The sequence below is a fragment of the Sceloporus occidentalis genome, unplaced genomic scaffold, assembly GCF_023333645.1.
Source record: "Sceloporus occidentalis isolate IW3139 unplaced genomic scaffold, rSceOcc1.0.p SCAF_4, whole genome shotgun sequence".
In the NCBI taxonomy this organism is placed as follows: domain Eukaryota; kingdom Metazoa; phylum Chordata; class Lepidosauria; order Squamata; family Phrynosomatidae; genus Sceloporus; species Sceloporus occidentalis.
In genome coordinates this window covers 88582506-88595567 of record NW_028316984.1, presented here as the reverse complement: position 1 = coordinate 88595567, position 13062 = coordinate 88582506, and the positions used below count along the sequence as shown (strand labels likewise).

The 13062-nt window shown below is 40.3% G+C and overlaps 1 protein-coding gene across 2 annotated transcripts in view; it reads right to left on the bottom strand.

Annotated features, from left to right (window-relative positions):
• B4GALNT4 (beta-1,4-N-acetyl-galactosaminyltransferase 4) overlaps positions 1-13062 on the bottom strand; it is a 254677-nt gene that overhangs the window by 70861 nt on the left and 170754 nt on the right. For both annotated transcript variants that reach the window (XM_089520798.1, XM_089520799.1), the window contains exons 3-6: positions 11508-11618; positions 4927-5022; positions 3559-3649; positions 2680-2780 (exon numbers count right to left, since the gene is read on the bottom strand). In XM_089520798.1, coding sequence (XP_089376924.1) covers positions 2680-2780; positions 3559-3649; positions 4927-5022; positions 11508-11618 — 399 coding nt within the window. The remainder of the gene's footprint in view (positions 1-2679; positions 2781-3558; positions 3650-4926; positions 5023-11507; positions 11619-13062) is intronic.

Sequence of the window (13062 nt, the reverse complement as noted above, 5' to 3'; positions counted from 1 at the left end):
TATTTTTATTTTAATAATAATAATAATAATAATAATAATATAGTTTATTTGTATTTTCCCACCTCTCCCAGATGGATCGAGGTGGGATTATAATCAGTTAAAAACACATACATCTGTATAAAATACATCAATAAAATAGTACAATTAATCTAGAAACTAAATCCTTGTTGAGTGGTAATGCAATGATTTGTCGAATGGTATAATGGTGATATTACAAAAGGTCACGTGGATAAGCTCGCCAGAAGAGATCTGTCATAAGTGCCCTCTTGAACGACTCCAAGGAGGTAATAAGACGGATCTCTTTCGGAAGATCGTTCCATAGTTTTGGGGGGACTACTGTAAAAGCTCTCTGAGAAGTTGATGTGAGCTTAGTTGGAACATGTTCTAACACGTTCTTCCCAGTTATTCTGAGAGCGTGGGGTGGATTGTGTATAATATGTATATAATCAAGTCCAGGGGTTCTCAACCTTTTCTCCTCCAGTTATGTTGTACTACAACTGCCAGAAGCCTCAGACACCATGGACAGTGGTTAGAGTTATTTGACATAGGCCCGGTACAGACAGGCCTCGTGGCACATCTTGATGATATGCTAGGGTTGCCTCAGGGCGTCACTTACAGATGCCCTGCAACCCTAGCACATATTCCGTACGTCAAAATGGCAGCGCCCTGTACAGATGGGTGCCGCTATTTATGTTGCGAGTGCGCTGTTGGTGCACTGCGGCATCATAATGGCACCGCAAGAAGAACCCACTTTTTGCGGGTTCTTTTTGTTCTGTGGAAAAGTCCCGCAGTCTGGAGGCTGCAGCTTCCCTGCGAAGCAAAACCAGGCCAGATTGCCAGATTAACATGAAGAACTGAAAAGAACCTTGCAAGTATATTCAACAGAAAGTGCCAGCAACAGGCAACCCTACTTTATTCGAATTCTCATTTGCAAGAGCTTTGAAACTTTTAAACTTAATATGGAAGATAGTTCCTTCAGTGGCTACAACCTCTAAAACTATAGACTTCACCATTTCCCAGATGAAATCACTCCTCTTCGTGTGTGGCTGGAGCTAAAGGCAGAGTCCAACAACCAGCATGGCCTCGTGAACTCTTCAAACTGTCAGAATCATTACCTGCACGGTACACAGATATACACTATATTTGCTGCCTCCATTAGCCTACAAAGTGTTGTTTACAATAGTCTAACCTAGCAATCTGACATATTTTGCTGATTCCTCATCACTTCCAGGATGCTATTATCATTAAATACAAGCACACTAATAGTAATGAGTGAGTGATAACCTGATGCCACTGTCTTAGGGCCGGAACATATGGGCAGCTTCAGCCAGATTCAAGCCAGCTTGGGGGCATGGTGTTTGCATGCGCCAAGCCCCTGAAGTCACACAGGTGATTACATGCCGAGCGGGTTCAGGGCAACTTGGGGGCATGGTGTTTGAACATCACACACACCCAGAGCTAGAGAAAAGCTGACTCCAGAGCCAAAGAGATAGCTTTTTTTCCCACCCCAAACAGAAACAATTTTTTTTTCCATTTCTATTTGGGATGGAAGCTTGCTGGATTGGGGCTGTGCATCTTTTGCTGTGGCCCCAACCCAGCCTAAATGGGGCAGCTCTAAGCCACCCCATTGGGCCATCTGTTTCATCCCATCTTTGTCTGTTCCAGACAAAGAGCCTGATTTAGCTTAATGGCAAAACAGCACCAAGGTTCTAGAACTCAGAATAGCTCAAGTATCTGCATGAGTTCCCTCTGTATCTATTTTCTCAATTTCTATGTCTATATATGGTACAGGAGCATGCTTTACCCAAGCCCTGGAAAGTTCAAGCCCTGGAGCAAAATGGGATTGTTGGCAACATGGGGGAAATAACATTTGCTGAACTGGCTTTTTAAGCATTTCTAAGGCATTGTACCAGAGGGAAGACTTCAAGAGAATTTTGCAGAACTTCTGATCTCTTTACCTGATGCTTTTAAAGCCTAGCTGTGCTTTTTGGCCTGTCTCTTTCCCCCGTGTGTAGTTAAGTGTTCACAATATGAGCATATGAAGTTAATGTCTTAAATTTAAACCTGTTTGCCTCCCTTATATGGAGAAAAGGGCTCTTTGTTTTCATAATGTCTTTATTCTGTAGCTCAACAGCTCTCTCTGCACCCAATATGGAAATAAGAACTTTATTTTCTGTTCAGAACAAACGGGAAAGAAAATCCACCAAATCTGTGCACAGACCAAAGCATAACCTCCAAATCAACATCAGTGAGCAGACCAACTTGGTTCAAATTGTGAACCATAGCTGGGATGGGGTTGGCAAGGAGAGAGCAGGAAATTTGGAGCCTGTGATATTACAATTACAAAATGACAGCATTTAGAACAGGCTCACATGTACACACACAGTTGTATTTTGTGTAATAGATCCAGGTTTTAATTATTCAGCCTCCAGATATAAGAATCACAGCTGAGTTGGCTCGAGGTTTATATGGTTCCCAATGGCAATACTCCTGGTTCCATTTACATTTAACTATCTCAGCAAGGAACCAGAGAAAGGGTGCCAGATGGCATTGCCTGTGAGAAAATTAGGAGAAGCACTTCTATATCCACAGAAAGAAACTATAATACTATTATTGTGGGTCTACGGGTCCCCCTATTATAGTGCTAGGAACTAAGAAATTGTGAAAATGTATGCTGACCTTGCCCACATATGCCACCAGACGTGCATTGGCTGGAGTCTCATCAGAGCTGAGCCAAAATTCAGAGTTATCATCAGAAGCTACAGAGAACTGGAAGTCCCCTACAAGACAAAGAAGAGAAATGAGTTGTGAGGTTGGGCAGCAACAATAAAGAAGAGTAGAAGGGTCCAGTGAAAGTGAGCACTGTTCCTTGTAGTGGTGAGGAGGGAATGCAGGAACAGCTGTTTTGGTGGCACGTTTCCAAACCACTGTGTAAAGGCTGCTTAAATGCATCATTTTCAGATTCAGACAACCTATGTAAAAATAGATGAGGACATTGTATTTTCTCCTATCACTGCTATTAGATATGAACAGTCTACTGCAAGCCTCTGCAGGATTGAAGCCTCTTTATCTGCAGAGGGCAATAAGGAACAAACACCTTTCCTATCAGAGTCTGGGGGTGCTTCCAAGAGAGCTTTTTATTTTTCAATCTCTCTGCCTCAAAGCAGCAAGGGATTTTAAAGGAAGTGGGGTGGAATGGAGAAATTGTTGTCTTCCATTTGTAAATTCCCCCACCTGTACGTCTGTCTTTTTTCTTTCCACAAAAACAAAACAAAACAAACAAACAAAAAAGGAAAAAACAGAAAAAAACAACAGAGTAAGATGTGTAATGGCTTTTGCTCAGCCACACTTTGCATCCTCAGTTTGAGGTACTCTGGCTTCCTTGGTGGCTGGCCAGTATCTCTCATTGTTTCCCCCAACTCTCAAAAGTAGGGGAAAACAATGATGATATGATTCTGGCAGAGCAGAGGTATCCTTGCCTGAAGTGAGTAAGAAGGACCCCATTTCTTCGAATCCCAGATCTTGGGAGCAGAGTAAAAGGGTGGTATTTTTACTCACCATCCTTAAAAGGATGAATGTACCCAAATATCCGCAGTCCATAATTCTTCCACTTGGGTGACACAGCCAACTTCTTCACTGTTGTGCGAGTCTACAAATCAATGGAGCAACAGAGGGAGTCTTTGTGGCTAACATTTCAGAACACAGGCCTTAAGCAATCATAGCCAAAATAACTTCTGTCCATGATTGCACACTGGAAAAAAGAGAACCGATTTATCTATGCCCAGCCTCCTTCCCAAATTCTTTCTTCCTCTTACTATCTTCTTCCCCCACAGTGTAATTCAAAATCACAGTGAGAGCCTTCAGCAAATGGGTCATTGGAGGAGTACTGCATCTTCAAAGCTGTGCATTGAATCTATGTTTCCTTCCAAACTCCTGGTCCCTTCCCTCCACAGGTGACATGGTGACTGCTGGTGGTTTCCATATTGGTGATCTACTTTGTGTTTTACTCTGAATTTTAAAGGAGGATCTATTCTGGGGGCAAGCACCTTTGGTAGCTCCTATAATGTCGAGCTACCCACTATCATGGAAGCTACAAGCTACCCCTTGAAATGAATATATTTCTGCATAAGCATCTAATTTTGTGAGAAACCTCATATTTAGTTTGCTCCAAATCCAATTGAGGTATGTTTATATAAACAGGTTGAATATCCCTGTTTCATAACTCCCACATCTGAAGTACTCCAAAATCCACAACGTTTTGAGATGCAACACAAGTTCCTGAACTGTATTTGCCAATATGGAGAGAGATGCGACATGTGAGGATCTGTGAAATTAAGGGTTAGCCACTCCTTCCCACATTTTACAGATCCTCAGTCTCTCTCCAGCAGATATTCCAAAATTAAAAAAAAGAAAAGAAATTCAGAATACTGCTAGTCCCAATTATTTTGGATAAGGGACATTCAATCTGTATTTTGTTCCAAGCAATGTTGCCCCAGATTTACTGGCAAACTATGATGCAGAGTAGAAGAAGTTATATATTCTGACTATCAATGAACTGAGCCCGTTCACTGGAAGTTTCTTCCAAGAGTGAGTGGGGAATGGGAATGCTTAAAATACTCACTGCAGTTAGGAAATAAAAGAGGTTTATTTTTTTAAAAAAGCATCCCAGCTCCAACTGTGACTGACTCACAACAACACTGGAATTCTCATTGGAGCAGAAAACAATTACAATCTATACAATGCAATTTTAAAAAAAAACCACCTGGTGCATAAGTGTTAAAATCAAGCTAAAATGTCTTCACAAAAGGCAAATTCACTGCAACTGTGGCTAAGAATATTTACTCCACAGAGAGAAAAACAGATACCTCCCTACTGGAAGTAATACAGAAATTGGCATCTCCATCTTGCAGAACAGCTTGTACTCACATGAGGGTAAAGGGGGAAATGTAGATTCTTCCTAAGATGTCCCACAGCTCCTCCACACCAGTCTTCAAATACGTGCAGGTTTGCTTTCCCTTTGTACTGCAGAGCAAAACAACATCACTTAGTCTATATGAATCTTCTCTGAGGCAATACATGTTCATATGTAAGAGTGTCTAAAAAGGTGGGCAAATCATGCACATTTTATTTATTTTTAAAAAAACGAATTAATTTTTTATTGTTTTTACTTTTCTTTTTCTTTTTTACATTTTTGTAAGCTACCTTGAATCCGATCTTGAGAGCAAGGCAAGATATAAATTCAACAAATAAACAAATTTTCCATTTTGCCTAACAAAGGAAGCTCTTTGGGTGTTTCAAACAGTAAAGGTTAATATTATGACATTCATAACTATAAAAAAATAATAAAACAGATTGAAACAGCCATAGAATAAAAACAGAGTAAAACTAACAGAAGAGGACATTAGCAGTTGCAAGGGTCTAAAACACAGACACACTGTTAAACAGAATGATTTAAAAACCTGGGTGATTCAAAAATCTTCATCAGGCAGGAGCCCAAAAAGTTAAGAAGAGGGGATCAAGGAAGACCTCCTGGCAAGGGCTTTTCATAATCAGGGTACCAACCCCCCAAAAGCCCCCCTCTCTAATTGCCCACCTAATTCAGTGGAATGGAGCACCCAGAGGAGGTCCTGATGATGATGGTTAATTACTTCAAACCAAATCATACACTCTTGAGTTCATGCTATCATCCCGTCCTGACTGGTTTGAGATGTTCCTCGTAGGAACATGGTTCCTAAGAAATAGCTATCCCTCTGCTCCAGACTCTTCTCCCCAACTTTAGATTTGCTATTATTAATTTTTTTTCTAACCCACTGGGTTTAGAAACTTCCTTCTATTATGTATGTATCAGTCTCACTGCATTTAATATATATCTACTTAACACTGTTGAAGAGAAGCACTGGAGATATGGGCACTTATTACATTTCAAAAAGTAGCTCATTAGTAGCACTCATCACCCTGCAAACAGGTCTCAATCATACAGTGTCAGCATAAGCAACCAGATCCTTACACTGCAATAAAGCTTGAGCTAGGAAAGAATGAGATTCTGCTTTATTATATCTTATTGTAGCTGTATGGACCTGCCTGCAACAGGCAAGGTAAATAGTAGCTGCCTCAGAATTTTTTACCTAGCATTTGTGCACGATAAAGCAAAGAGAAATGGAAGAGCAGATAAGCCTGCCTCAACAGCTATCCCCAGCATGTTTAAAAAACAAAAATAAAAACACAGATCTGTAAGTTTGGCCATCAAAATTAAAGCTTACATGGCCTGATCACTTCACTTCACATGTGTACATTGTTTGTTTTGAATAAAGCCTGCCAAAATATATTGCACTACCCTTCCATTTTGTGTTGTAGAGACCTATCTCTCTTCTTTCCACATTATTTCTATCTCTGTTACTAAAGAAGTAACACCAAGGAACACATCTACTTTGTTAGCTGAGGTATATCTATACTGATAATATCCTACAGCTATATTGACACATACAACATAATCAGCACAACTAAAGATGAGTCGAGCCAGCATGGCAAAGTGGTTTGAATGTTGGACTACAACTGTTGAGACGATGATTCGAATCCTGCTCAGCCATGAAACCCCCTGGGTGACCTTGGGCAAGTCACATGATCTCAGCCTCAGGGGAAGGCAATGGCAAGCCTCCTCTGGACAAATTTTGTCTAGAAAACCCCATGATAGGGTTACCTTAGGGTCGCCAAAAGTCAGAGACAACTTGAAGGCACACAACACACACAAAGATGAGTAAAAAACCACATTGGTCACATGATCAATGCCAAGGATCCTGCAGCCAAATTTTAGATAGATGTTTCCTGGCTAGACATAACCTACAAGAAATATAAAGAAAGGAAACAAACCTTCACAGTACTATGTGGCGCAATGGTTAAATGCCTGTACTGCAGCCACTCACAAACCGCAACATTGTGACTTCAATACCAGCCAGGGCTCAGGCTCGACTCAGGCTTGCATCCTTTCAAGGTCTCTCAAATGAATGCACAGCCTGATGGGGGCAATTAGCTTACACATTGTAAACCGCTTAGAGACTGCTTAGAGTGGTATGAAATGGTATACAAATGAAGCTGCTATTGCTATGTTTCTTCTACTTCAAGTCATGTGGCTCTTAATGGCTTTCACCTCAGCTAAAGAGATAAGATGCGTCTTTTAGAAATAATAGCCATATGCTAAGAATAGCCATGCCTTGCCAACATCTGTGCCAATAGTGTTAAAGATCTTAGCTGATAACCATTCAGTACTATCTGCATCCCTCATGGTTCCTAACGATGAACAGTAATTACACCATGCCACCTTACTGTGAAAATAAGGCTATCCAACTTCAACAGTTATGTTCAAGCAACAAACCATCCAGTGAATGCAGCTGTCCCTAGACAAAACTGTCCCAACTGACAGTATCATTTCTTTAAAAACAGCTCAAGGCTCAACATATTGCTATGATCAATCCAGAAACAGCTACACTACAAATATAAGTTGGCATCCAACCTGTTTAATTCTGATGGCATCCTCAAAGGACCTATGGGAATTATAGTTTTGTTTGGATGTTGAAAGTTCACTGTTAAATTCTAGCCCACGCACACTTCTATAATTCCCAGGGTTCCTTTGGGGGAAGCTGTGGCAATTTTATTGGTTTAAGTTTATAGTGAAAATATGTCCCAGTTCTGGCAGGCTGCTTTAAACTTTCCTCTCATTATTTCTTAATTTTGTTCTCATTATTTTTTCAGCCCTCTGAGGTTTATTCCATTGGTTAAGCACAAACACCTAATTAATTGACTTTATATACTCAGTATGCTTACACTGTCATTACTGCTACTGACCACACTTTCAGCATACTGAAACAAAACATAGGAGTGGGTCATATACCACAATAATGTAATGAAAATAAAGAAATGTATTTGTGTTGCCATAGCAAAATTGCACCCTCTTCTGAATAGAAGGGGTTCCATCTTCAGTGCCAAATTTTTATCAGGTAAAAAACTTGTACACTCTAGCCTGACTAAGCTGGTTTGAGAAAACACTTTTTCACCTCTGATCAAGCTATCATATACTGTGTTGCTCTTACCATGTTTGTATTTGTAGTTGCTCGAGAGCTACTGAAACTGTAGACAGGAGCACTTACTTACAATTAATTGTGCTTGTGGGCAAACCACCTTGACTATGGAAACATAAGTCATATATTTGTGAGTTTATTTGTACCTTTTTATTCCAAACTACAACTAGAAGCCTGCTCTGTAATATGCTAGGCTGGTACATAAACAAAAGAACTTTGGTTGGGATGGGGAATCACTTTCAGTTAAGTGATCCCCCATGTACTTTGTGAGGTGCTATAGCAGTATGAAGTTGGATTATCCGGAACAACTAAATATAATCCATGAAAGTATACAAACTCTTGTGTCAATCTCAAAATATTGACATCAAAAAAATAGTCCTTTCCTACTGAGAGCAGGCTAAGTATGATGGGGGGGGGGGGGTTGCAATTCAATAATATCTGGAGAGCATCATGCTCTTTAGCATATGTATTTTAGCTTTATGATGTTGGACTATGTGGCCTGAAGCTTCCCTGCTCCTGTAGTGGTCTCTCATTCTATCAGTTTTACCAACCCCTTAATGCAACTCACTGTCAATAAAACAACATGCATAACTTTCCCTGAAAATGGTTCAACAGCTAAGACTTCTGTAAAAACTTTTAAAAGAATAGGTAACAGAATCATGAAAACATTATTTATAAAGCAGCATAATCAAATTATGTTATGCTGCTGCCTTCATACAGTCTGTTGTTCTTATACACAAATTTTTTATACACGGATTCAAGCATCCATGATTTGAAAATGTTCAAAAACAGTATAAATTTCAAATATCAAACCTTGATTTTCCATTTTTTATAAGGGACACCATTTTGCTCTGCCATTATATTTAATGGGCCTTGAGCATACAAAGATTTTGTTATCCACGGGGGTTCTTGGATCCAAACCCCAGCGTATAACAAGGGTCCACTTTATATTCATAGAACAGCTTCTTAAAAATCACAGTGAATTGTGAGCCTCTTTTATGAAGTTTCCAAAAGTGTGGTGCCAACATGAAGACTGCTTCTTGTGGAAACCAGCTTTGCAGTGAAAGACAAACTGACAGGGCTTCTCCAGATGACAGCTGGGGTTGTGGTGGGGAATCAGATAAGAGAAGTGTTTCTTCAGCTCGGAGATGGCTCTGTGAGAGAGCCCCATGGCCGATATTTATGGTACAAAAATAACAGCATAACACAGCATAATATTTGAATCTAGAAATTCTGATATTTCAGAGTTAAGTGTAAAAACAGAGTGCCATTCCATACAGTGCAGTAGGGGCTTCAATAATCTGTACATGAATAAGAGATGAAGATATGAACTTCCCTATGGTGACTTTCAAATGTACACCCCTCTGAGACATTAACAAAGGACCTCCCTATTAAGACTTCTCTCTTAATCTTTCTCTTCTCTAGTTATCATAACACTGCCTACATTCAAACAATGATTAATGACCTTCCTTCCTTCCTAGATTCAAATCTGTGGAGTATAACCTGGAATGACTCATCTGCCACTCCCTGAGGATTAGTGTGACACTTAGGACAGAGGGCTGGATCATCTGCCTTTGCAGATGTGTTGTTTTGGGAGAATGAAGTCAGAGGTGCAGTACTAATCCAGACAGACTAAGGAACAAAAGAAACTGTTGGGAAGTACAACAAGATAGGGAAAAGAACAACAGTACCAGCAAGAGTAACACTGCCATATAATCCCACCAGTATGCCACTGCTTTGTTGTAAAGGATATCTCCCACAGTCACTAGTGAGTTCCCTTGTATTTAAAGGCTAAATGTTTTAGGACTGGAGGCTTCTGTAGGGTTTTGACCAACTTTCTCTGAAACCTTAATGATAATGAGACTTAAGCATTTGATAAATCAGTGAACAAAGCCTATTCTGCACCACAAAGCACTTCTGGCTGGCTGATGATGGTTCATACTGATCTGTAGCATTTGCCCATTTGCGATGCAGTGCCTAGGTCTGGCTGCATCTATCTCCCTCAAACAGCATGTAATACCTACTTGCCCACTCTCCCATCCAAATGAATGAATACTACTAACAACCACTTCCTTGCCTCAGTGTCAGGTGGTCTAAGGGCTTCCCTCTGTCTCTTACAGTGTCAGCCAAAATTCTGGCTGAATGATGCCCAAGTTCTTTAAAAAGACATGTGCCTGGTTATGTTGGTTGCAAAACATGGCTTCATCCCAAACCAAATTAAATAAAACTCTGATGTAGAATCACTGGGAAGTGGACAGGACCAAAGATGATGGAAGAAGATGGATGAAAAGCTTCATATCTTCGCTCCTTCAATGGCTGGGCAAATGGCATGTTCTTATAGTGTTTGCTAGCTTAGTACAGTATCTAAAATCTCCATTGAGATGTTACAAGTTTGGGGCTCAGGAATGTATAAAACACTGTCTATAAAAAGAGAATGGCTTTATGGTGTAACAAGTTTACTAAAATTCCATTAAGTCATATATTGCTTATTTATTTTAACACAGCCTGGGGGCACTGTTGGTTTTGTGTGTTGCATTTACACATAGGACTCCTCCATTTAGATATTGTATCCCTAATATGATAACACTTGAGTGGATTCAGTGGAGTATCTAGTCAAGTCTTCTGCCTTGAGACTGGCTTTCATATAATCTTGGTAGTTGTGCTATTCTAGGGAAAAACCTAGGATGGAGTTCAAAAGCCAAAATCCATTGTGAAATTGCTCTTTGTAAGGAGGGATAGACAATTGCCATCCTCCCCACATGTTGCAGGCTCAGCCAGCCACTTGCACCAAAAATGGCAGGGAACAGAAGATCCCTCCTGGTTTCATAATAATAGCTCTGAGAAGCTTGCTTTAGGCAAGACTCATGTCGAAGGGAGTCCTGTGGGTCAATTCTCCTTTTTAATTCCCTTGACTCCCAGCAATGATGGCAGGAATTCTGGGGGCTACAAAAAACTTCATGTGGTCTGTGGTCCGTACAATTCCCATTCCTGTTTGAAAGTATGACTGAAACAAAATGGAATTGTGCAGGAAGTCTATATTGTTATCAGTTTTCTTTTAATTTGGTGCAGCTTAAATAAGGACTTCTGCATGGATTATGTCTAAAACATCTAACACTTTCAGCTTCCTGCACATCCACTAAACTCACAGCAAGAATTGCTTTCCTACAGACTAGTTTCCTTCTTTCAATATAGCCACTCATCTCTGTCCATGGATTCCTTATCCATGGATTCAACCATCCACAACCTGAAATATTTTTAAAAATTATGAATTTCAAAAAGCAAATCTTGATTTTTTTCATTTTATATAAGGGAGACCATTATATTATGCCACTGTATTTAATGGAATTTTGGTATCTATGGGCAGTGATGGAACCTCAAGGATACCAAACCTCAAAGGATACCAAGGGCCCAGTCTATATGTCTTGTTCCGCTTACCTGTTCATTCCATGGCAGAACATGTCTCGTTACATTTGGCTTTGGAGGTCTTCCAGCTCTGTCAAGGCCATGCCATTTGGAAAACCACCCATCAACCCCTTGTTCATCTACCTGTAGGAAAAAACACAAGAAGAAACAACAACAAATAAAACGCTAAGTGGGACAAACGTCATAAAAAACCAAGGTGAAATAACAATGCAGAAAACATTAACTCCCTTTCTATTATTAGCTTTTGCCAGAGAAACATGATTTTCACTTGACAGGGTCAATTATGTACTGCACTACATTGCTGGGTGTTTGCTGAAGTCACCTCTACACCCAATATATAATGCATTGTATTATGTATAATTGCCAAGAAGAACACCACCCCCATCAAAGTAGAACATGACAACTAATTAAAACTATCCAAGCTCAGTGTATTCTGGCAAGAAGGTCAGTGGGAGCTTACATCCAGGCAAAAAGGAGAATGCCATTACCAAATGTTTATATTATCAGAAAAGTATTAATACCATCACCACAGATTTTGCTGTACCAAGGAATTTCTTTGCCAAGTATGAGATAGGATGATAAATAAAAATACTGTACAACAAATTGGAGATTATACAGGTCAATGTAATAATGTGTGTTTGAAACATCTTCCCTCCCCTACTATGACATAAGATACTACAATATTACTCTATATGACAATGTAATGGTGTACATTAAAGGTAATACAGTGCAGCCTTGCCTTACGCGGGGATCCATTCTGGACCCCCCTGCGTAAGGCAAATACCGCGTAAACTCGAGCCCCCATTCACTTGAATGGGGCTTGTGTTTCTGGCGGCGCAGTGCGCCATTCCCTGTATTGCAGCGTGGCTTCCGCATAAAGTGGAAGCCACGTATGGTGTGCCCGTGTACGGAGCGGGTGCACTGTATTTATATTAGATAAACCTGCAGATGCACACAAATACTGTATGTAGTTCACAAGGGCTATGTTTCAGGGAACAGCGGGTGAAGTAGGAGTCTTATGGCTAAACAGCTCACTTTTGAATAAAGGGTGGTGTGATGGAACCCTGTCCATGTTGGCTCTGCAGTTCCACCCCACATACTCACTTTACCCTTAAGCCTCCCTAAATCTGGTACTCAGGTCTCAATGAGATCATTACACTGAACAAATGGCTGTGTTGGTCATTTGAGTCAGTGTGATAAAGTGTGAGTGGTCTTTCTTGCATTAATTTAATTCAGAGTTGTAGAAAATAGACACAAAACATGGTTACACCTTGATTTAAAACAAAATGACCTGTCTCCCTGAACCTCTTCCACATTTTCAGCTTCTCAAGCCTTATTTTTTTCTAATCAGTTCCTATCTTCCTACTTGCCCCAACTCTATTTATACCTGTTCCCACCTCTGCATCTGACTGGACCTATCTGACTCTTTTTAAAAACCAGCCTCTAGTTTCTTTCCTTTTCTGCCATAGGCTGCCCTCCCAGCATTCCCCAAGCTGTGATTTGTTGTTCTACCCATGCTTGACCTACTCCTCACTTCACAGGTGGTGTTAACAACCAGTGGGAAGGG